Source organism: Dasypus novemcinctus, chromosome 1 (genome assembly GCF_030445035.2).
Source record: "Dasypus novemcinctus isolate mDasNov1 chromosome 1, mDasNov1.1.hap2, whole genome shotgun sequence".
Lineage (NCBI taxonomy): Eukaryota > Metazoa > Chordata > Mammalia > Cingulata > Dasypodidae > Dasypus > Dasypus novemcinctus.
This window is the reverse complement of record NC_080673.1, coordinates 116,390,583-116,416,477: the sequence shown is the minus strand read 5'-3', so window position 1 is coordinate 116,416,477 and position 25,895 is coordinate 116,390,583. Positions and strand designations below refer to the sequence as shown.

The window sequence follows — 25,895 nt, the reverse complement described above, 5'->3', positions numbered from 1 at the left end:
TACTAGAATGTACTAGAATGTGACTCCATTAAGACAAGGAGTTTGCTTTATTCACTGATGTTTCCACCATATCTAAATGGGCTTAGAAAAATTGAAAACAACCCAACTATCAATCAAAAGGGACAGGTTAATTATATTGTGATAGGGATATAAATTTATGGGTATCGTGTACCCATAAAAAGGAAAACCAAAATATGTTCATGATAACTTGTATTTGTTATATATATACTTGTATATCCATTTAACAAGACCAGGAGATTACAAACTAACACTCTGACATCTGGGGAGTGGAATTGTGGGGAGTAGGCTTACACTTTCCACTTCACATAATTTTGTTTTGGACTTCTGTAGCCATACATTTAAAATAATACATTTTTAAGTTTCCTTAAAATATTCTGTTTTTAAAAATATATTTTTTATTAAATTGTCTTTTTTTTAAGATACATAAATCACAAAATATGTTACATTAAAAAATATTAGAGTTTCCCACATACCCCACCCCCCACCCCCACTCCTCCCACATCAACCACCTCCCTCATCACTGTGGCACACTCATTGCATTTGGTGAATACATTTTGGAGCACTGCTGTACTGCATGGATTATAGTTTACATTGTAGAATTGGATTAAAGGAATATGTGGAAAATTATTGCCAAGTAACTAGAAAAGGAACTCAACACATTGGTACCCTGCTCAGTGCCACACATAGAAAGGGTTCAGTCAGTTTCAGCTGAGAAATCATCACTCTTACAGTCAGAGACCAAATTCTAGAGAACCCCAAATCTCACTTAATCTGCAATATTTACGTTTTCTTCGGATCCTTGATTCCTAAAATAGACTCTTGGAGAATTCATAGATTAGAAGTCAAAACTTAATTTTATAACTATAGAGGTTATTTTTTAAAAAGCACAGCATCCTTATTATTTGTTTTTTAATAAATTGTTTTATTAATAATTTCCTTGTATTCATTTGTTTTTAATAAAAGCAAGAGGATAATCAATGCAAGAATATTCTCTAGCATATGGAGAACACAAAAAACAAATCTAGTCTTCATATAGTAGGAGTATGCTTTTTTCTATCCAAAAAAAAAAAGCCCCAGATTTTCTCTATTTTTCCTTCCTCTCTCAGATCCGTTATCCAGAGTTAGGCAGCCTTACGCCTTTAGCTTTAATTTTTGAGTCTCAAAACTGTCTAAACATCTCTGGGACCAAAAGTATGTAATGGCATAAACTATAAAGAAAAGATTATCATAGAGTTGAATTGTCAGATGCTCTGAGATTGAAAATAGAGTCATCTTTTCTAATTTAATCGTTTTTTAAAAGAGATAATAAAAAGGGCAAACAGTATAAGGGTCCACTTTTGTTGGGCATAGACTTACAAGGGACAGAATCAGGTGATAAAGTCCAGAACATGATGGCACTGTTTTGGGCTGATAAAGAAGAGGCTGAAGAAATTTTCTCAACTCAGAATCTCATTTACATAGAAGTAACATTTAGAGCCTGTTTAAACTTGATCTTTAACTGCCCTCTCTTACTGTGTACTTGCTGAGGTTCTGTGGCTTGGCTATGGACTGGAAGGCTAATTTGAAAATGTCTTAAATGTTCCGTGGTGTAGATAAATTCTCTTTGTATTTACCTCAGGGAGGTAGCTTTTGTCTACTGTTAAACAAAAAGAATAAAAATAAAATATCCTAAAGAAAAACGAGCTTTTAAGTATGTTTAGGCAAGCATAGAAGTTTATAAGAGGCAAGGTATAAAAATGGATTTGACTATTAAACTATATTAATTTTCTTGAGAAAATGGAAAGGTGAGGTAATTAATCTTACTCATTTGACTGTGACTAATGCCTTTTTGATATTAAACAGCACTGAAAAATGTGAAATAAAGCTTTGGAATATTGATTCTCAACTTAGATCCACATCATTGAGGTACATACATCTCTGACTGGAGCTCATTTATTCATTTCATTTTGGTTTTGTTGCCAACCACTGCTTCAAATTGAATATTCTGTACATGATTTATAGCTGCCAAGGCACGTTCAGGAAGAAATCTGTATGAAAAAAGAGATGAAAACATTTCCATTTAAAAGTATTTAATAGCAGAATATCTCTCTCCCTCTCTCTCTCTCTCTTTCTCTCTCTCTTCCTTTCTTTTTTTCCCTTTTGTCAGTTAAAATACCCCAAGAGTTATCTGGACCGCATTTGATTTCTCTCTTTTTCACCTTTCTTCTTTCCATCGATTTCTCTCTCTGTCATTTTTTTGGTGTCTTTTAATACTCAGAGTACAAATTATATGTGAATATAAAAAAGCACTGATATATACCAGTCTCCTCACCCTTGACCTTATATTAGTAAAATCTTAAATGGGATCTTATGTGAGTAAAGACCTAAAACTGAAGGTATAGTGTTACTGCTGAGACCACTGATTATTCCTAAAGCTAATAGTGTACAGAGAGACACCACCAGAATCCGTTCCATCCATCTCTTCTCCTCTCCTTAAGCATTTACTGAATATTTATTATAAACTCTATAGTAAGATAAACTAAAGTACTTAAAAAATTGCAACTACCTTTAAGGAGTGTATTGTTTATCTAAAAGGCTGTGATGGCCATCTTGAAACAATCAGTAAAAAACATAACGTCTATAATGAAGGATTATAAATTAGGAGGAGGATTAATGTAGGATACAATTTAAGACATTTTCAAAGTCGCCTCAATCCGTAGCCAAGCCACAGAACATCAGCAAGTACATAGTATGAGATGATGACTAAAGATCAAATTTAAACAGGCAGTTGTGCTCCAAAGGACACAGGTTTCTTCTATGTGAAGCTTCAGAAGGACAACTGAGTGTTCAAGGATGGGAAAGATTCTAGTAGGCAGAGGAAAGAAGGAGAGTATGAATGAACTTTCTGAAGAGAAAGTCATATTGAAAGTTGTTTTGGTATTGTTGACTAATGCAATTTTCCTATATTTAGGGGATGGAAGATGATCAAAAGGGCAGGGAAGACCTGGCTGAGGGAAGGACAAGGATAGGAAGAGATCTTAGCATGGGTCTTTTGATTACATTCAAAAAGAAACTTTTATGGTTGTAAGTGCATTTACTAAAAAAAAAATGTCTACCTCTGTTAAAGGAATTAAATGCAAAGAAAATTAATATGTCCCTGTTACTAAGTTATAAGCCACGAAGACAGTCCACAATGATACCTAAAAGTTTGAGACTTCTATTTATCTCAAGGGATTGTTAAGTAGTTGGTATGGTGGAGGTGTGACACATCTCTTCCATAATATGAATATTATGCATATTCTCTAACCCTGTGTTTTATTATGTTGGTAGTATGCATGTCTGCTATGCTTTTAGAACTTTTCAACATTAATATGACTTTTTTTAAGCCCCAAGAGAGCAGCAATCCCATCAAATTTATTTCTTACCATACTCAGCCCAACACTAATATGGTCAAACCTCTTGATATAAAGTTGTTTTGAGGTCAAGGTTTTCCTTAGGCTAATTTAACTTAATCTATTTAACCTAAACTGGAAGATTGAAATAAATTCAGCAATCAAGTTTGTTCCTTGTTCTTAAGGTATTCTATTCCATGTTTGTGCAGAGTTTATATGATTTTTTTTTCAAAAAGACCCAAGGACTACAAAATTAGTACAGTTATCTGCTCATTGATACAATCTAAATTTATTAGAGATTGTCCTGAGTTGAGAGATAAGAAATTATATTTTCCAGGATACACCCTTCTATTTCCTCTTATCATGTCATAGAAGTTCTGCTTCTTAAGTTTTTTTTTTTTTTTTAAGTACTGGGACTGGGGAATGAACCCAGGATTGGGGATTGAACCTGGGGCTTCATATGTGGAAAGCCAGTGCTCAATCGCAGAGCCACATCTGTTTCTAACTATATCAATGACCACATTAAATGTATATGATTAAATGTAAATACCCCAATTGAAAGGCAGAGATTGTCAAATTGGATTAAAAAGAAAACAACCCACCCTACTATATACCATCTGCAAGAGACATATCAAATATAAGGAAACAAAAAGGATAAAAGTAAAAACATATAAAAGGATATACTAAGTTAATGTCAATCTAAAGAAAACTGGAATGGCTATATTAATATTAGACAAAGTAGATTTCACAGCAAAGAATGTTATCAGTGATAAAAAAGGTAATTTCAGAAATGACAAAGTGGCCAATTAATCTGGAGGACCCAACAATCTTAAATGTTTATGCATATAATGACAGGGCCTCTAAATAGATATACAAAGTAAAAACTGACAGAACTTCAAGGAAAAATATACACTGAGATTTCAAGACCTCTTTCCAAATAAATGATAGAACCAGTAAAAGATACAATTAGGAAGGATATAGAATACTTGAAAAATACTATCAATTAAATTGACCTTGTTGACTTTTACAGAATTCTCCATTCAACAGCAGCAGAATACTTACTCTTTTTAGGTACACAGGGAACATATTTTGAGCCATATAAAATTGTCAATAAATTTAAAATGATTCAAGTCATCCAAAAGAATTGAATTAGAAATCAATAACAGAAAGATCTCTAGAAATCTCCAAATATTTATAAACTAAATAATATACTTCTAAATAGTCCATGACACAAAAAAGAAATTAGATAGTATTTTGTACAGAATGTAAACACAATATATCAAAATTTGTGGGATGGAACTAAAGCAGTACATAAGGGGAAATTCATAGCAATAAATGCCTATAGTAAGAAGATAAGGTTTCAAATCAATGAACTCAGCCTCCACATTAAAAAAAAATTAGACAAAGAAGAGTAATTTAAATGCAAAATTAGAATAATACAGAAAATAATCAAGATCAGAGAGGAAAATAATGAAATAGAACAGAGAAAAATAATAGAGAAAAAAAAGTCAATGAAACCAAAAACTGGTTCTTTGAAAAGATCAATAACCTTAATAAACTTCTGACTAGATTTATGAGAAAAGACGAAAAGGACCAATATCAGAAATGAGAGATTATAAAGAATGGAAAAGGACAATAAAGGAATATTACAATAAAACTTACGCCAATAAATTTGACCACTTAGATGAAGTGGTCACATTCCTTGAAAGACACACTACCAAGAAGAAATAGTCTGAATAGTATTAGAGCTACTAAAGAAATTGAACCTGTAGTTAAAATATTTCTCACAAAGAAAACTACAGGACTAGCTGGCTTCACTGGTAAATTCTATCAAACATTTGTGAAATAAATAATAGCAAACTGTGATGATTTGGTACTGAGTAGACCCCAGAAGACCATGTCCTAAGCTAATCATTACTGTCCATGCTTAGTAGACCCTGGAAAACCATGTCCTGAGCTAACCCATTACTGCCCAGTGGGTGTTAACCTATTGTATGTAGAACCCTTTTATTAGATTACTTCAGTTAAGGGCTTTTTGATTAGATTATTTCTGTAAGGTGTGACCCAGGGTGGGTCTTAATCCTCTTATTGGAGTCCTTTATAAATGGAAATAATGCAGAGAAAAGGAGTTATATGTAGTGAAACCCACAGAAGCTAATACAGGAATCAAGGGAAACCAGGAAGCTGTAAGTGAGGAGATTGAAAAGAGAAGAGAGATACTGCCATATGTCTTCCCATTTGACAGTGAAGTCCAGGATCACCAGCAGCAGGTCTCTGGGTAGGTGAGGAAGTGCTGCCTGATGCCTTGATTTGGACATTTTTCTCAGCCTCTGAACTGCAAACTTGTAAGTTAATAAATCCACATTGTAAGAGCCAATCTATTTATGGTATATTGCTCTCAGCAGCCTTTAGCATCCTAAAATAGATTTTGGTACTGGGATTGAGGTGCTGTGAATGCAAATACAAAAAATGCTAAAAAGGCACTTAGTTGACTAATGAGTAGAAGTGGGAGGAATTGTGAGATCCTTTATAGAAAAGGCCTAGATTATTTTGAAGAAACTGTTGGTAGAAATATGGACTCTAAGGATACTTCTGATGAGGCCATAGGCAGAAATGATGAATGTGTCATAGCAAACTGGGAAAAAGGCAACCCTTGTTTTAAAGTGGCATAGAACTTGGCAAAATTGTGCTCTGATGTTGTATGGAAGGCAGAATTTGAAAGTGACAAGCTTGGATATTTAGCTGAGGAGATTTGCAAACTAAAGGTGGAAAGTGCAGCCTGGCTTCTCCTTGCAGCTTATAGTAAAATGTGAGAGGAAAGGGAATAAGCTGAGAACTGAACTCCTAGGCACAAAGAAACCAGAAACTTGTGGTTTGGAAAAATCTGAGCTTCTTGAACATGAATCCCTGGAGAATCCTAACTGTGAATCCCAAGTACTCTATGTGAGAACTTAACTGAACATGGAACTAGTCAGTTATTTCAGTGCAAGTCAGGATTCCAAATGCAGTTATCCAGAAAAGATCTGTGGAAAAGATGAGTATGTCCCCATACTTGAAGAATGCAAGCCTTCTGCCTTATTGCTGAGGAAGAGTTTTGCCACCCCAGGGTTCAGACAGGGTGCAGCATGTTCCCCAGTGTCGGGGGAGAATCTGTTCTAAGGGGGTTCAGCATATGTCCCTAAGATTGGGGAGAATCTCATCACCCCAGTGTTCTTGGACAGTGGGACATAGAGTTCTACCACTACCCCAATGCTTGATGAGGGTGGAGCTGAGAACATGGCCACTGGGCAAGCCCTTGGAAAGTGCTGCCACTCCATTGGAACCTGAAGACAAGGAATTATTCTATAGATGACTCACAGGACTTGAAATCTAATGGAGTATGCCCTGCAGGTTTTCAAAATTGTTTGGGACCTGTGACTCTGTTTTCCTTCTAATTTCTCCCTATGGTAATGAGAACATTTATTCTATGACTGTCCCTCTTTGTATATTGGAAGCAGATAACTTGTTCTAAGTTTCACAGGTACACAGCTTGAGGGAAAATTTCCCCAGGACATACTATGCCTAATAGCAATGATACTTTGTTATAAGGATTTAAGGCTTTGAGATATTGTTATGGAATGAATTTATTTATATATGGAAGGAACATATCTTTTGGGGAACAAGAGGGTGGAGTGTGACAGTTTGATGCTAGGTGGACCCCAGAAAATCATGTCCTTATAGCTAATTCATTCCTGAGGGTGTGAACCTTTTGTAGATGGGACCTTTTGATTAGATCACTTCAGTCAAGGGCTTTTGATTAGATTACTCCAGGAAGGTGTAACCAGAGTAGGTCTTAATCCTCTTACTTGAGTCCTTTATAAACAGGGTGAACAGAGGAATCCGCAGATAGAGATACCCATGGAAGCTATGAGATGAAGACACAGAAACCAGAAAGCTGAAAGAGACAAGATCTGGAAGGGAAGGGAGACACTGCCACATGCCTTCCCATTTAACAGAGGAGTCCAGGATGGTCTGCTGCCAGTCTTTGGGCAGAGTGCATTGCCTCATGCCTTGATTTGGACATTTTTTTCAGCCTCTGAACTGAGTATAAGTTAATAAATCCCCATTGCAAAAGCCAATCCATTTCCATTATATTGCTTCTGGCAGCTTTTAGTAAACTAAAACACAATCCCAAACAAAATATTCTATAAAACCCAAGACCCAGTATGAGACCAGTAATATCCCAATATAACAAAACCACTACAATGCAGGACTGGTTTATTCTTTGAAAATTAATTAGTGCAATTCACTGCTATAACAAATTAAAAAAGAAAAACTATAAGATCTTCTCAATATATTCAGAAAAAGTACTGGACTAAACCCAAATCAGTCTTCATAAAAACTCTCATCAAAATAGTAGTAGTTGAGGAACTTCCTCAACTTGATACTGAGCATCTATGAAAAACCTGGTAGCCAAATATTGTGAATGTAATTAACAGTACTGAATTATATATTTGAATGTGATTAAAAGGAGAAATTGTAGTTTGTATATATGTTACTAAAACTTAAAATTTCATGGAACTGTATAACACAAACAGTGAACCCTACGTTAAACCATGGACTAAACAAACAAACAAAAATCCTATGGCTAATCTCATGCTTAATTATCTAATACTGAATACTCTTAGGATCATGAACAAGAATTGGAAATCCTCTCTCACCAATTCTATTCAATTATAGACAATACAATAAGGCAAGAAAAAGAAATAAAATGCATACAGATTGGAAAGAAAGAAATAAAAGTATCTTTATTTGAAGACAGCATGATCATCTATGTAAAAAATCTGATGTAATCTAAGAAAAAAACTATTAGAAGTGAATTTAGCAAGGCTGCAGGATACAAGGTCAATATTCAAAATCTATAATATTTATATAAAATAGCAATGTACAATGGGAAGTAGAAAATTTTAAAAATATCATATACAATTATACCAAAAACATGAAATACTTTAGGATAAATCTGACAAAAGATGTTCAAGACCTGTACCCTGAAAACTATAAAATATCATTTAGAGAAATTAAAGATTTTTTTTTAAATGGAAAGATGTATTGTGTTCTATGAATTGGAAAACTCAATTCTTTCCAACTGATCTATAGATTCAATGTGATCCCAATCAAAATCTTAGTAGGCCTTTTTCAAAAAAAAGTCTTACTCTTAGCCACCTCACTATATTGCATTCTTTTTCAAACAAAAGATTGGGTGAAGATTATGAATGCAGTAAAGAAAATGAATCAATCCCTTTTTATAGAATTGATAAGGCAATAACAGAGGAAATATGACTATTCTTATCATGGATAGAGAGATTCTATGGCAACTTTCACAGCTGAAAGGCTCTCCACAATAATAGTGCTATTAGTGTTTTAATATTTAAGTTGTTCTATACTATACTTACCTCTCTAGTGTTAAGGTGAGATTGATATATGATGGAACAAAAATCATTTTCTTATTGGTAAGTATTCCATCTATCAGTCTTCTTACAACTTCATCTGTCTCCAATACAGGCCACAATCTGTGATTAAAAAGAGAAAAAAGATATTTTATTAACAAAGTCTGGATAATTGATTTTTCATTCTACCAAATTTAGAATTATGATTTAAAAGATTCCAGGATGCAATCCATAAATCCTACCACCACCACCTCATGTATGCTCATGCTTTGTTATCACAATCTCATACTTTCACATCCACTAGGTGTGTTTCATGACATACTCAGCCAAAATAGTAGAGAGGAATTAGAAGACGGTAGAGGAGTAGGGGAGCCAGGCAAGAATGAGATGTGGATAGGATTAATCATGGGACAGAAAGGAAAGACTTGGCATCTCTAGGGCCTGCTGGACGCAAGAAGAGAATTCTATAGCTAATTTTACTTTCTTCCTTGTGGAAATATCTCATAAAACTGCATTGTTTTGAGGGCATTTAGTGCTTGAAATTCACCTCTGACTTGCCTATCCTGCAGTTTTTTGAGAGTTCAAAATGTGCACAGGATTATATTATTACTGGATTTGACCTTGTTTATAATGAAGACTGTGTACATGGGTTCTTGAGAAGTACTATTATAGGCGAAGTATAAAATGCCCATCAGTGCAAGATGATAACAAAATTAAAATGTTAATTGCCTGAAAATGTTGTATCAAAGTTAAGAGGTTTAGGCATGGGCTGTATTGTATAGAGGGGTTAAGTAACCTATAAATTGTAAAACTTCCTTCCCTGAGAGTCTGTTGTTCACTGCTGCAGATAACTATGTGTTTGCAGTTTCCATGGCATCGAGTTGCAAATCATAAAGAGGAATACAAATCAATACTTTTCTAAATTAGTAAATTATTGGTTTCTGCTTTGTCGCTCTCTGATTTTTACCATTTGGATCCATCAACCCAGTCTCTGAGACAAGCCTGATATTAGCATATTGTCATCTTACATGTTGCCCCGGAAACTCAGAATCCAGCAGCCTAAGTGAGACCAGTGGTAAATCTTCAGAGTGGCCCATGTCCAGTTCCAGATTTGTCCTCAGGCCCCCGTACTACCCCAAATCACACTATCCTTCCTTCTCTAATCTGTCGTGCTGTCTCCACTAGTCGGACTGGTTCTGTTGGTATAGCTCCTTCTACACTATACCTGAATGCTTTCCAAGAGGACTTTAATACAGTCCAATTTTGTCTCCAAGAAAACTGAGCTCAAGTCACAATTGTACACCAGCGTGCTTTTAGATACTGCATTCTTGTTAAATACCTGTATTCTAGCACTGTTAAGAGTCTCTGGGCAGCTAACATGGAGTTGAAGAAGGTCAACCACCACACCATGGAGACAAGAGTGCCTACAACTGAAAGCAGGAGGATTGCATCCAGCATCCATGTGGAATCTAAGCCCCCTCTTGATATAGATGTGGAGTGAACACAACCATTCCATCCAAGCCCCACAGGATGGAGGAATAGAATATGGATTAGCGTGGACTTACTGATATTCTATTCATGAATATGAATATTGTGATTAGTAATCAAAGAAAATGTGGCATTGGTGTGGATAAAGTGGCCATGGTGGCTGCTGGGGGTGGGGAATGAGAAGAAGAGATGAGATGTGGAGGCATTTTCGGGACTTGGAGTTGTTCTGGGTGATGCTGCAGGGACAGTTACCAGACATTGTATGTCCTCCCATGGCCCACTGGGTGGAACGTGGGAGAGTGTGGGCTATGATGTGGACCATTGACCATGAGGTGCAGTGGTGCTCAGAGATGTATTCACCAAGTGCAATGAATGTCTCATGATGATGGAGGAGATTGTTGCTATGGGGGGAGGAGTGGGGTGAGGGGGGTGGGGGGTATATGGGGACCTCATATTTTTTGAATGTAATATTAAAAAAATAAAGACACACACACACACACACACATACACACACACACAAAAGAGTCCCTGGGGCTCCAGTACCAGGGAGTGTATCCAGTTTTCAGAGACAACCCAGCTAATTTAGAGTTTATGAGTCAGTAGCCTCAAATGAGGTCAAGCATAAAAGGAAATTTTTAAATTCTTTTGAATGAATATTCTTGGAACTGATTCCCTTCCAATACCAAATTGGTTTCAGGTTGGCAAGCTTAGTTTATTTTGTTAACCTGCAGTGGAATATACTCTTAATTGAGGCAAGCTTATGAAACAAGTGGCTTAATTTTAGGGCCTTTTTTTTTTCCTCTCCCCTTTTAGGACCAGTTTCTCCTCTCCTTTGGTCCCAAATCCTCCCACACCAGAGACAAACTTCTTAAAGAAATTTACATTGACTAAGGGGTTAGGGACTAAATTTATTGTTGTTCCCAGGGACATTATGCACTTTTAAGGAGGAGAGGGTGGTGATGGTAATCATGTGCATAAGCCTATATTTAATGTGTCACTGTTTTTCAAACCTGCCTCCAGACTAACCTGGGGTACTTGTCAAAAAACATGCACTCATTCTTGGAGCTTATTTAGCCTACTGAATCAGAATCTCTAAGGCAGGGTTTAACAAGGGATCCGTGAGCTTGAATTGAAATGTAAAAAAACATTGTTCTTGTTGGGTCGTGTTGGTGCAGGTGTGATATATTTATTAAATAATACACAGTATAGTGTGGACTTAATAAGGGGTCCATGGTTTTCACCGATGGGCAAAGGGGTCCGTGGAACAAAAAAGTTGAGAACCACTGCTCTAAGAGAAGGACCTAAGGACAATAATATTTTATTAGGTTGGTGTAAAAGGAATTGTGGTTTTGGACCATGACTTTTAAATTATTATAACTAGGCTCAAACACATCTTTATTAATCAAAATATGAACCATTACAATCAAAACATTTTTGCCAACGAGAAATAAGTTTGCTTATTCCTGTAGCATAAAAATCCATGCTTTGGGATTTGGCAAACTCTTGGAAGGCATTTTCTGTATCCTGCTGGTTATGGAAGTGCTTTCCCTGCAAAAAGTTGTCGAGATGCTTGAAGAAGTGGTAGTCAGTTGGCGAGAGGTCAGGTGAATACGGTGGATGAGGCAAAACTTCATAGCCTAATTTGTTCAGTTTTTGAAGTGTTGTGCGACATGTGGTTGGGTGTTGTCATGGAGAAGAACTGGCCCCTTTCTGTTGACCAATGCTGGCTGCAGGCGTTGTAGTTTTCAGTGCATCTCACTGATTTGCTGAGCACACTTCTCAGGTATAATGGTTTCATGGAGATTCAGAAAGCTGTAGTGGATCAAACTGACAGCAGACCACCAAACAGTGACCAGGACCTTTTTGGTGCAAGTGTGCCTTTGGGAAGTGCTTTGGAGCTTCTTCTTGGTCCAGGTATTCACCAGTTGTCGTATTAAATCCACTTTTCGTCACATGTCACAATCCAATCAAGAAATGGTTCATTGTTGAGTAGAATAAGAGAAGATGACATTTCAAAACGACATTTTAAAAACATTTTTGGGGAAGCGGACTTGGCCCAGTGGTTAGGGCGTCCGTCTACCACATGGGAGGTCCGCGGTTCAAACCCCGGGGCCTCCTTGACCCGTGTGGAGCTGGCCCATGTGCAGTGCTGATGCGGGCAAGGAGTGCCCTGCCACGCAGGGGTGTCCCCGCGTAGGGGAGCCCCACGTGCAAGGAATGCGCCCCATAAGGAGAGCCACCCAGCATGAAAGAAAGTGCAGCCTGCCCAGGAATGGCACCACACACACACGGAGAGCTAACACAACAAGATAATGCAACAAAAAGAAAACACAGATTCCAGTGCCGCTGACAACAACAGAAGTGGACAAACGAAGAACACGCAGCAAATAAACACAGAGAACAGACAACTGGGGCAGGAGGGGAGAAGGGGAGAGAAATTTAAAAAAAATTTTTTTGGGGGTCAGTTCATGAGACACTCACTTATTGAGCTTTTTCACCTTTCCAATTTGCTTCAAATGCCAAATGACTGTAGAATGGTCGATGTTGAGTTCTTCGGTAACATCTCATATAGTTTAAGAGGATCAGCTTTGATGATTGTTCTTAATTGGCCATTGTCAGCCTCTGATGGCCGCCCACTACCCTCCTCTTCTTCAAGGCTCTCATCTCCTTTGCAAATCTTCTTGAACCACCACTGCACTGTAGTGCTTCCCGGTGAAATGTGTTGTTTAAGCTGATGAGTTGTCTCCACTGATTTACAACCCATTTTGAACTCAAGAAAATAGCTTGAATTTGCTTTTTGTCTAACATCAGCTCCATATTGTATAATAAATATAAACAACATCATTAGCAAAAAAACATAAAGCAAGAAATGCACATTAAAATGACACAACATAACCACATTCATTAAAGAATGTATGCCAATATCAAATGGCAAAGTTCAACAATGTAAAATCACAGTTACTTTTGTACCAGCCTAATATGTCACCATCAGTGATGATTCATAGGATCAGGCAAATGTGCAAAAAGTTGGGGTATTTTATGTTAGCATTGTGGTAGGTGCTGTGCAAAATCTATAAGGGGCATTCACCCGAACCTTTCTATAAGGGGTTATCTCTATTTGAGGAGGACGAACCTCTAACAGGAAAAGGGGAATATTAGGTATCATTCGTTTTTGGGGGGTGGTTTCCAGGAGGGGAGCTCTCCTCAGTCCCTTCCAACACCCTCTACAGCCCATTCCACAGCACATTCCCACTCAGTCTCTGTCGAACCTCCTCCCTGGATGCAAATACGCAGTTGCCCAACTCATTGGTAGTTGATCGCTCCTGCTAAACCCCCTAATATTTTTTTCCTTTATCCATTTTATATCAAAATGAAAACTTAAAGTCAATACAATAACACTAAGAAGCAATAGTTTTCCCTTTTCCTTTTTCCCCTTTCATCAGCTGACCTGTTTAAAATTTTTCATATAGTTTACATATCAGTTTCTCATGCCAGATTCTTATCCTAACTTGATTACTAACTCACCTCGTGCTTGGGTTTTTGGTGAACCCAGTATTCACAAACACTGGGCAGAGACATGAGGTTTTGATACCAGTTCTTCCCAAGGCTTCAAGTTCTGATGTCAGAGCTCTATGAAAGCCAACAGCAGCAAATTTGCTGGAACTGTAAGACAATTGTTAAACACTGTTATCTAAGGGAAAGTGTACACAGTTTTCAGCTTTCAGTGTCATGACTACATTGATTTGGTTTGAAAACAAGTAGAAGCCAAATCCCCCAAATCTACCTGAGATTTTTCTGAGAAGAGAAAATGGGCATTCATTTTCATTTAAAATCTCTCATATGATTTTAATTCTGAATGCACCAATTTCTTAATTAACAATGAGAATAATAGAACAAATAATAGTAACTTTTACTGAATGGTTTAATGCTTACTTTTTCACCATACATGTAAGATTTTCCATTTACTCTTCAAACTGCTTTCTAATCAGTTTATATCACTGAGGTTTTTTGAAAAATATGAATCATAAAAAACACATTTAGAAATATTACATAACTAACATAGGTATTGAAAAACTTCTGTAGGACTCTATATTTCTTCTCTGTAAAGGAGTTCATATTTTCTCTTTTGACACTGATGGCCATTTTGGCTTAATTTCATTGTAATAACCTGGATTCAAAAGACTCAAGATGGTGTGGCGATTGTTGTGTTTGTGTGTGTGACCTTCAGCATATTACATTATATTCGGCCTTTGATTTTCTGATCTTTAAAATGCAGATAATCAAAATATAGGGCTGTTTCCGGGGTTGAATCATATAATATATGAAAGACTCCTTTATTATCTGTAGGGATCTATAGAAAAGTCATTTTTGACACAGATGACAATGACAGCAATAAAGTTAAAAGCTGGTTTCTTTCTTAAGGTAGAAGATTAAAAGAGAAACTATTATTAGATTAAGTTTCCACATTTTCAAACATTAAAACAATAGCAAATATTGAATTTCTGTAATTCTTATTTGTGCTTGAAGATGGAACAGAGGCAGGTTGAAATAACCATATGTGCATGCAAGGACCCCTCAACCTACTTTGAAATCTAATCGCATCCATCATTCCATTTAGTGTCAGAAATAATTTGCTGTATGACTAAGCGTAGCCTTGGATTTTTATGTAAAAGTAAATAATAAATCCACCAACTATCCACCACCGATACTCATGTGTTGGCAGTTGGGAAAAGAACTGGCTAAACATTAGCAAGTTAATTTTTTCTGTGAGGTTGATAGGGGCAGAGGGAAGCAAATGAAATGTCAATAGAAGAGTTTACCAGGAAAGGACATGTTGCAAATGGTGTATCCTTAGAGCCTCTCACCTTTCCCTTATGTCCTTGGTTGGGCATGAAGTGTGATAGCTGTATATTTTAATCAGCAGACACTTTCTCTCTCTGGCTCTCTCACAATCTCTCTCTCTCTCTCTTTCACATACACACAGCCTTTCATGGCACAAGCACACTGGAAAACATTTTAATCCAGGGCCACTCTGGTTGGCTTATCTTGGGCACCCAAGCTATAACACAGATGTGTTCCTTTGGACTTCTGTATGTTTTACTTCTTAGTCTGTGGATCTCCTATTTCTTTTATCAACATCTATTCATTCTAGGATACAACAAAAACATGCTTGGCATTATTGCTTTCTTTCATTGCTCTCTATAAAATAATTTACAGAATCTAAAAGTTTTTTAAATTATAATTACAATAGTATCACTGTTTTAGGAGGTCAGTTTAAAAACTCTATTCTAAATTGTGTATATCCAAATTACTCTGCTATGAGGATTGGGATATAAAGACTAATAATGCCCTAAAATATAAAAAGACATAGTCCTGCTAGGAAGAAATACTTACCAATATGGGATGAGATAAGGAATCACTCCGTGACCACACACTGAAGCTACTGTGACGATGTGGCCGTGATTTCTCTTTATCATTGATGGAAGAAGGGCTTTAATGATCTTAAAGATCATTGTAGAAAGAAGAAAACAATAACAGGCATTACATTTCCAATCAGGTAGTGTTATTTGCAACAACTTTTGTGATGAAATGCAGTCTATGCCAAGATTCCATGATTACTTCTATTCAGGTGATCAAAATGAAAAAGATAAAGATTTTATAGTTTTGAGCTGGTATTGAGTGCTCTATGTGTATATCACATGCCAAGAATCTATCCCAACATATCCCTTCTTCCCTTCAGAAAGAATAGCTTCTTTTAAGATATGGCATCTAAACAATATTATTAAGGGAACAATTCAGAGTTCTTAGAACCAAAAGAATACCCTATGATTATGTATTAATAGTATCCTGTACTTTTTTGGTGTGGTGTGCTATCATTCTAATTAGAAGAGCGAAATCCTGTGTACTTGTATCAAGTCAGTTGAGTCAAATAAGCTACAAGTTCTATACTGATTCACAATTATTATGCATCATGATTAGATTTAGCATCTCCTTATATGAAGTATTGTGCATTATATATTGATGTTACAGGAAACAAAAGGTATTTCTATGTCTCCAAAGCTTTATCATTTTGTGAGAAATACCAACATTTTTTTCTGTGAGCATTTTACTACGCCTATGAATCCTGTGTAATTTCTTGAGAGCCAGAAATGCCAAGCCAAGCCACCCCTAAATTCCTGACTCACAAAACTGTGAGGGATAATAAACATTTATTGCTATGTTGAATCACTAAATTTTGGCGTAATTTGTTCCACAGCTACAGATAACCAATACACAAGGTCTCTATGTAGTTTAGTATGTATGGTAACCAATTCACACTAGCATATGTAAGAGGCTGAGGAAGGTAGGAGGACACATATCTTTTTTTAATCTCTCTTTCAGAATCCTATTTGTTCTATGTTCTATACTAACATTGAACTCTGGAAGAATAATACATATAAAATCTCTTTACAAACGAAGTTGAAATTGATATCTTCCACAAAACTAACCAATTATAAGAAGTTTGTATAGCCATATTCCTAAGTTCCTGCCTCCCAGATTCTACAGTTCCATCCAGAAGCATCCTAAATGACTGAATATACCAGAGTAGTGATTTCTGATGTCCCTTTTTTCCTAAAATTCCATGAAATGAGGTCACAAGTGAATGTACACTATAAATATTTCCTCTAAAGCATTGAAAAGATGCACATCTTTATCTTTCTATAAAATATCAAGGGTAAAGACCTTGCTGAGGGTTGTCAATGTGCATGAACCATGTGTCTTTCTGTCAGAGACTCTATGGCTCTTCTATTCAAACTAATTTGATGATTCTTGATTTAAGTGGCCAGTCTCTTACCCAGAAAAGATGTGAACCCAATTATGAACTTCAGGGAACTTAAAGGGGGTAGGCGGTGTCAAACATACACGAACAGAATTTTTTTTCTGATTCATACCCAAAAATGAGCTAAGATGTTGACCTCGAATGTTTTAGTAATCTCTTCATCCTTGGTACTAAGAAGATCAGCTGGATATATTGTCCCGGCATTATTCACTATGATGGCTACATCGCCCACTTCTTTCTTTACCTTTTGAAATGAAAAGAAACATATACATTTGGTATGGTATAGAAACTCCAGTTTGGGGGCTGGTATCATGCAGGAATTCAATTCTTTATTCTACGAGATGAAGTTTCTCAGAAGAAAAGGTTCTAAACCAAATAATAGATCCAAAGGGAACACTGTCACAAATGTGGGATAAACTGCTTTTTTCTTTAACACCTAAGTTTCAGTATCCAGTACACCATGGGGCTATGAAAGCTTACCATTAGAGTGAAATTAATATTAGTGCTGATAAATTGATATATAAATTCTGACTAAACATTTTTAAAGTACTGCTCTTGTAGGACTTGTTTCACCACCTACCAGCTACGAGAACTTTGGCAATTGGCTCAACTTCTCTGAGCCTCAATTTGCTCATCTGTAAAATGATGTTAATCTGGTTGTTGTTCCGTCAAATTAAATTCAATATGCAATAGTTTATCAGAATGTTTGGTTCATTGTGAGCAATTGATATTTGCTCCTTTAAAAAGTGTTGTTACAGTGAAGTGGCTGTGGCGCAATCAGTTGGGTTCCCGTCTACCATATGGGAGGCCCTGGGTTCGTGTCCTAGGGCCTCCTTGTGAAGGCAGGCTCACCCACAGGCCATGGAGAGCCGCTGGCCCACAAGTGCCATGGAGTGCTACCTGGCCCGCAAGTGCCATGGAGAGCCAATTCAGCAAGGTGACCCAACGAAAAGGGAGACAAGTAAAAACACAGAAGGGTGCTCAGCAAATGGACACAGAGAGCAGACAACAAGCAAGCCACAAGTCGGGGGGTGGGAGGGGGAATAAAAAAAAGGCAGTATTACAAAAATTACTATTACATTTTCTATAGAAGACTAGATTACCACTAGATTACAAACAAAATCTCACAAAGGAACTAATTAAAAGGGAATTACTGCAAAAGTGATAGGACTAAAATAATACCAGAAAGTGATTCATTTTCCCTGGTGATAAATCTTTTCTCAGTCACCCTGTGTCACTGCTCGAACTTTTGATCAGATTGAAATTGATTAATAATATCAAACAGTAATAATGGGCAAAACTGAGTGGATTATATGCAAGAAAAAAGTATGCATCGTACTTGGTCACATAGCTACCTCAGTTAGCAGAGGTTAAAAACTAATTTAAATCAGGCAGTCATAAAGAGTCTTTTCATTTTCCAAGTCAGTGGGAGTGGGGTGCAAAAAATCATCTGAAGAAATTTATAACCTAAAGTCTCACCCGGTTTATGGAGCTGTAAATCTCTACTCTGTTACTGCAGTCTACCACATATGCATGCGTGGTGGCCCCTAGTTTTCGGCAATCAGCTGCAGTTTCTTCAACTCCGTGCTGTAATTGGAAGAAACAAATTCAGAAAGATGTGGATCAGACAGGGGAAAGGAGTGGGAGAGAAGGCTCTGGAGAAAGAAACTTTTTAGAAGATTAGAATTCATGTTTAAAAGCTTCCTTTTAAATAAAATATGTATGTTTATTTATTTATTTAAAGATACTTTAGATTACATAAATGTTCCATAAAAAATATAGGGGATTCCCATAAGCCCCACTCCCTGTCCTTCCCATGCTTTCCCACATTAACAACATCCTTCATTAGTGTGGTACATTTGTTACAATTGATGAACACATATTGAAGTATTGCCACTAACTGTGGATTACAGTTTAAATTATAGTTTACATTCTGTCCTGCATAATTTTTTGTTGTGACAAAATATATAATGGCCTGTATCTTGCAATGTCATGCAGGACAATTCCAAAGTCCGGAAAAATGTTCCCTCTCCCTCCCCTCAGAACCTTTGGTGGCCACTATCTCCACATCAGTGATAAAGTTCTTCCGTTGCTAGAATTACAATCAATCTATAGTAGAATAACAGTAAGTCTACTTTAGTCTGTTGTTCATTCCCCAATCTTAAGGCTTTTGGGCTGCTTCCTTTTTTTAAGAAAATTCCTCAAGGGAGACTGGTTACTTAATTTGTAAAGAAATTATGCCTGACTTCTCGGCCAGGGAACAGTCCTACAGGACATGTGTTTTCACTTTTTGTTTTGCTACACTCTGGACAGTGATTCTGCACCAAAGCAAAAAAAAAAAAAAAGAGAAAAAGAAAAATACAACCACAAAAAACTGCAGAGAAAGAAAGAAAAAAAAATTCCTTCATGTTTTTATAGCTTTTCATCTTGGTTTGGAGGTTCTCCAGTAGACAATTTCTTTAAAATAGATTACTCTTGTGACTTAAGAGCATTCTTGGAAAACGTTGCTCTTAGTAGTATCACAGAAAGAGATGTATGAGTATGGAGAAGAAAGGAAAACTCAACGGTTTATTTTACAAACATTTACTGAGCACCAACTATGTAACAGGGGGTGAAGTACTAAATAGCAGTTCTAAACTAGTGATATATGCCCTGCCCTTCATATTTTTCTTGGTGATTCTGATTTACCCATCTCGGAGGGATAGGGAAAGAAGGATCCTCATTTGAGAATGACTTTCATAGGGAGACAATGTTGGTACTCTTGGGGATATAGTATAATCTTCAGGAGTGAAAATGGGCAAAGGCCACTGAAAGGATTCCCATCTATGAACAGCCTTGCACATAACTCTGGAATATGGAGACAGAACAGTTTACCTCCAGCCTAAATTCAAAGACCTCTTTGCCAAGATAAAATGCCCTAATGTTTCTTGACCTGCATTTCTGGAACATTAGAATATTTTTCAGAGTTTGACTTCTGTTGACTTTTGTAGAGAAGATGATATGGTTTTTAAAAATTATTCTTTTTCCTCTTACAATCTGTAAGCCCTTCTCTGCAATGAAGAGACAAAATACCCAAAACACCTTTTTGTTTGCATTTTGGAATGTTAGTGGTGTCGCTTGAATTTGGGGCGATCTCTGAATAAGTGGCCAGGTGATTTCCCTTGCCAACGCTTGCTTACCTGGGGTCTTTGGTATTTTACTACCGTGGGCTAGTAAAATAGTAAAATAGGCTACACCTTGGATCGGCAGCCTGAAATCCCAAAGAGCAGAACCTAACAGAGATTGGGACCTTTAGTCTCGGAGACAATGTCCCCTCATATCAGTTCAAGGGGAGTGGCAGGGGAGTAAAAGAGAGAGGACAGGGGAACCTTTCAACGAGTTAGGTTTTAGCGGGCAGTCTGCTCACTGCCTGACTGCAAGAACCACCACTATCTTTTGTCTCTAATTCAAGGTCAGCACAGAGCATTAGTAACAAGAGCTTTCATCAGACACTTTCATTACAGAATTAAAAGATCTTCAGTCATAGAACTGCACCAGAGCACTTCTGGACTTTTTGTAAGCAAAACACTTGCTTTAGCCTCAACTCCAGTGTGCATTGTTTCTTCCACTTATCACAGTGTTCAAAAGCAATAGTTTAGATCAAATGAGGGCCAAATTGCTAACATGACTCATCTTGCAAAACAAAAGGAGCCAGTTGTTAAAAATGGCAGTTGGCACCTTCCTGTGATAGAGGTGATCTGAGTCGCATTTACAGCCTTAGAGTGAATCATGTAATAATTTAAATGTTTAACTACAAAATTCAAGGATACAAAGAGACCTTAAGAGGTTAAGTCCTTCAGGCAGAATGTTATTGAAATCATTTAAAATATAAATTATTCTTATTTTGCTTTTCATTTGTCACTGGAAATTTTAAAATAATTAAAACAAAATAATAAATCCTGGAAGCACATGTCTGGAAAGAGAGGTAAGACTAGTCATGGATGTAGAGGCATACCTCAGCTATACTGCAGGTTTGGTTCCAGACCACCATAACAAAGCGAATGTCACAATAAAGAGAGTCACAGATATTTTGGGATTTCCAGTGCACGTAAAAGTTATATTTACACTGTATTGTAGTCTATTAAAGTGGATTGTATTATGTCTTAAAAAAAACAATGTATATGCCTTAATTTAAAATACTTTGTTGGGAAGTGGACTTGGCCCAATAGATAGGGCGTCCGCCTACCACATGGGAGGTCCATGTGGTTTGAACACTGGTTCAAACTCTGGGCCTCCTTGACCCGTGTGCAGCTGGCCCATGTGCAGTGCTGATGCCCCCAAGGAGTGCCCTGACACGCAGGGGTGTCCCCCACGTAGGAGAGCCCCACCGCAAAGAGTGCGCCCTGTAAGGAGAGCTGCCCAGCATGAAAGAAAGTGCAGCCTGCCCAGGAATGGTGCCACACACATGGAGAGCTGACACAACAAGATGACACAACAAAAAGAAACACAGATTCCTGGTGCCGCTGATGAGGATAGACGCGATCACAGAAGAACACACAGCGAATGGACACAGAGAGCAGATAACAGGGCGGGAGGGGGGCGGAATGGGAGGAAATACATGAAAAATAAATCTTTAAAAAAATAAAATACTTTGTTGCTATAAGTACTAATCATCATCCAAGCCTTCAGTGAGTCATCTTTTTGCTGGTAGAGGGCTTGCGTCAATGTTGATAGCTGCAGGACTGATAAGGGGGCGGCTGTTGAAGGTTGGGATGGCTGTGGCAATTTCTTGAAATAAGACAAAAATGAAGTTTGCTCCATGGAGAGAACTCCTTTCATGAAAGGTTTCTCTGTAGCATGCAGTGCTGTTTGATAGCATTCTACCCATAGTAAAATATCTTTAAAAATTGGAGGAAATCCTGTCAAACTCTGCAGCTGCTTTATCAACTAGGTTGATGTAATTTTCTAAATCCTTTGTTGTCATTTCAATAATGTTCACAGCATCTTCACCAAGAGTAGTTTCCATCTCAAAAAACCACTTTCTTTGCTCATCCATAAGAAGCAATTCCTTATCCTATCAAGTTTTATTACAAGATTGTAGAAATTCAGTCACATCTTTAGGCTTCACTTCTAATTCTAGTTCTCTTGCTATTTCTACCATATATGCAGTTACTTCCTGCACCGAAGTCTTGAAACCCTCAAAGTCATCCATGAGGGTTGGAATCAACTTCTTCCAAACTCCTGTTCATATTGATATTTTGACCTCCTCCCATGAATCATGAATGTTCTTAATGACATCTAAAATAGTGACTCCATTCCAGAAGATTTTCAATTTACTTTGCCCAGAACCATCAAAGAAATCACTACCTATGGAGGTTTAGCCTTACAAAATGTATTTGTTAAGTAATAAGAAATAAAAGTCAAAATTACTTCTTGATTCATGGACTGCAGGATGGATGTTGTGTTAGCATGTGTGAAAATACCATTAATCTCATTGTACATCTTCATCAGAGGTCTTGGGTGTCCAGGTGCATTGTCAATGAGCAATAACGTTTTGGAAGGAATCTTTTTTTCCTTGAGCAGTAAGTCTCAACAGTTGGCTTAATATAGTAAACCATGTTACTTAAAATAGTCAGTAAGCCATCCTACCTTTGAGGCTTTGTTGTTCCATTTATAAAGCCTAGACAGAGTAGATTTAGCATGATTCTTAAGGGCTCTAGGATTTTCAAAATGGTAAATGAACATTGGCTTCACTTAAAGTCACGAGGTGCATGAGTCCCTAACAAAAGAGTCAGCTGGTCCTTTGAAGCTTTGAAGTCAGGCATTGACTTCTCGAGCTATGAAAGTCCTAAATGCATCTTCTTCCAATACGAGGCTATTTCATTTTCATTGAAAATCTATTGGTTAGTGTAGCCACCTTCATTAATTATCTTAGCTAGATCTTCTGGATAAGTTGCTGCTGCTTCAACATCAGCACTTGTGGCTTCACCTGCACTTTTATGTTAAAGATGGTGGCATCTATCCTTAACCGTCACGAACCAGTCTCTGCTAACTTCAGACTTTCCTTCTGCAGTTTCCTCACCTCTCTCAGTGCTCAGAGAACTGAAGAGAGTTTGGGTCTCATTCTGGATGAGGCTTTGGCTTAAGAGACTATTGTTGCTAATATGATTTTCTACCCAGACCACTAAAACTTTCTCCATATCAGCAATAAACCTGTTTTGCTTTCTCATCATTCATGTGTTCACTGGAGTAGCACTTTTAATTTCCTTCAAAAACTTTTCCTTTGCATTCAAGAATTGGCTAAATGTTTGGAGCAAGAGGCCTAGCTTTCAGCCTATCTTGGCTTTCAACATGCCTTCCTCACTGAGCTTAATAATTTCTAGCTTTTGATTTAAAGTGAGAGACCGGTGACTCTTCCTTTCACTTGAACACTTAGAGGCCATTGTAGGGTTATTAATTTGCTTAATTTCAATATTGTTGTGTCTCAGGGAATAGGGAGTCCTGAGGAAAGGGAGAGAGATGGGGAATGACTGGGTGGTGCAGCAGTCAGAACATATACAATATTGGTTAATTAAGTTTGTTGTCATATGTGAGTGTGGTTTGTGCACCCCAAATCAATTACAATAGTGTGACAGTAAAGATCACTGATCACAGATCATTGTAACCTATATTGTAATAATGAAAGAGTTTGAAATATTGTGAGAGTTACCAAAATGTGATACGAAGACATGAAATGAGCACATGCTGTTGGAAAAATGACACTGATAGACTTGCTCGACCAGGGTTGCCACAAACCTTCTATTTGTAAAAATTACAATATCTGTGAAACACAATAAAGTGAGGCACAATAATGAGTCATGCCTTAATACTGATAATTGTTTGTGTTATACTTTTTCTTAGATGTATACTTACATGTATTTCTTCAAAAAATAACTGAAAACAGCACACTACATTTTTTTCAATTTGCATATTTTCATCTTCTTTTAGAAAATTAATTAGAGTCTCTTCAGGGGCCAAACAGATTCCAAATCATTTTCATGTATACTAAGTCATGTATTATATAAAAAGCTGATATCTGTTAAATTAAAAATATATTATCTTTTTCTTGTTCTTCACTGCTCAGAGAGAAACAGTGAAGAATCATTACATTCAGAAGACATTTTAGAAGGCCCTAGCAAAACAAGTGCCAACTAGATATGATGGCAAAGAACATGAGAGGGTAATAATATCAATTAAAATCTCACTGTCATTTTTGTACAATCTGATCCTCAAAAAAAATACTCCAATTTTTCCAATCTTAAAATCCTGTAAACATTTTTCAATATATATTTTCATGCTTATTTCAGATATTCCAGTTTTATTGCAAGTAGATTTTATTTAAACACATAATTCTTACAATGTACCAGGCATTGTTCAAAGCACTTAAAATACTCATTCATTTAATCCTCTTGACCAGGGATTGGCAATTTTTTTTTCTGTAAAGGGCCAGATAGTAAATTTTTTAGGACTGGGAGAGGGGGAACACAAAAGACCTCTGTGGCATATTCTTTTTGGTTTGATTGTTCTGACAACCCTTTAAAAGTGTAAAAAAACCATTCTTAGCTTGATAGGCTGCCCTGGCCAGATATGGCCCATTGGCTATAGTTTGGCACCCCCTGTTCTTGAACATTCCATGGGGATTATCCCCATTTCAGAGATAAGGAAACTGAGGCAGAGATAAATCAAGTGACTTGCCCAAGACAAAGAGTTTGAAAGGAACGTGGCTCCTGACGTTGTGTAATGAACCTGTATACCATGGCATAAAAATCTCTGCTTAGGTTTCCATTATGTTCCCCTCATCTAACCAACCAGATGCATATGTAGAATAAGGCTCCAGGACATTTATTTATCAAAAGTTAAAAGAAAAAACACCCCACAGAAATACAAAGGTAAGTAGATGCTAAATGAATTTTTAAAACACGTGTCTTAGTTATGCCTTTAAGAGAGGTGGATGAACCCATTACCTTATTAATATCCCACAGAACCAGTCTGCTTTTCCGTTTTGCAAATTCATAGGCAGTCAGCTTGCCTATCCCATGCCCGGCTCCTGTAATGAGAACAATCTCACCAGCCACAGATTTTCTCCTCCGGGGAATGAAAAACTTCACCAATGCCTCCAAATAGGAGTAGATGATGGTGGTCAGAAGTAGGAGGAAATCCAAGACAATGTGCATGACTCCTGCTATCTACTCTTCTCCTCCAACTTAGCCCTTGTCCAGTCCTAGGAATGAAACGTCCCTCGCACAGAGCTCCAGTCATGAGCTGGGCCCCAGGTGTTAATGTGACTGGCAGAGGTAAGCCAAATTTGGAGGCAGGCTTTGTTCTCATGTTCTAATGGATCAGATACTCCTCTATCTTTTGAAGCGGTGCCAGTTGCTAGAAAAGCTTGGCAAAGAATCCCCAAGGAAACGTGCTCTTTGGACTTGCTTATCTGAGAAGCAGTTCACCATAAAGTTTCACCTCTAGAAATAAATTTTAAATTCTATTGCATTAGTTAATGGTTTATGGTTTACTGGTAACTTTCTGGAAACTGTTTTTTTAAGATATTGTTTTATTATTTTCCATGATAGAAAAAAAAGGTAGATATAGTCTCTTAAAGAACTTTAAAGTATGGCCCAACCAAGCTTAGCGGTTTGATTCATTTATCTACAGGAAGTTTCACCTCTGGCATAATCATTTTTAAAAGTTCAGCCTTAACATCCCAGCTAGCTAAGTCAAACAGCTTGAAAGGAACGTGGCTCCTTTCATGTG

General features: G+C 37.1%; 1 protein-coding gene across 1 annotated transcript; it reads right to left on the bottom strand.

Moving 5' to 3' along the window:
• Nucleotides 1-1,557: 1,557 nt before the first annotated feature.
• LOC105746638 (17-beta-hydroxysteroid dehydrogenase 13) lies at nucleotides 1,558-25,456 on the bottom strand. The gene is made up of 7 exons (XM_058295811.2): nucleotides 25,109-25,456; nucleotides 18,606-18,713; nucleotides 17,239-17,370; nucleotides 15,701-15,807; nucleotides 13,832-13,969; nucleotides 8,825-8,941; nucleotides 1,558-2,048 (listed from the first exon to the last, which is right to left on the bottom strand). Exons 1-7 carry the CDS (start codon nucleotides 25,316-25,318, stop codon nucleotides 1,958-1,960), a joined length of 903 nt encoding a protein of 300 aa, XP_058151794.1. The 5' UTR covers nucleotides 25,319-25,456; the 3' UTR covers nucleotides 1,558-1,957.
• Between the last annotated feature and the right edge of the window lie 439 nt (nucleotides 25,457-25,895).

Excerpts from the sequence above, each read along its gene's own strand:
- LOC105746638 (XM_058295811.2), bottom strand. The coding sequence starts at position 25,318 with ATGCACATTGTCTTGGATTTCCTCCTACTTCTGACCACCATCATCTAC. Across the intron at positions 17,371-18,605 it reads TTTACAGCTCCATAAACCGG|GTAAAGAAAGAAGTGGGCGA; the intron begins GTGAGACTTTAG and ends TCATTTCAAAAG. Across the intron at positions 2,049-8,824 it reads CTCACCTTAACACTAGAGAG|ATTTCTTCCTGAACGTGCCT; the intron begins GTAAGTATAGTA and ends TTTTTCATACAG.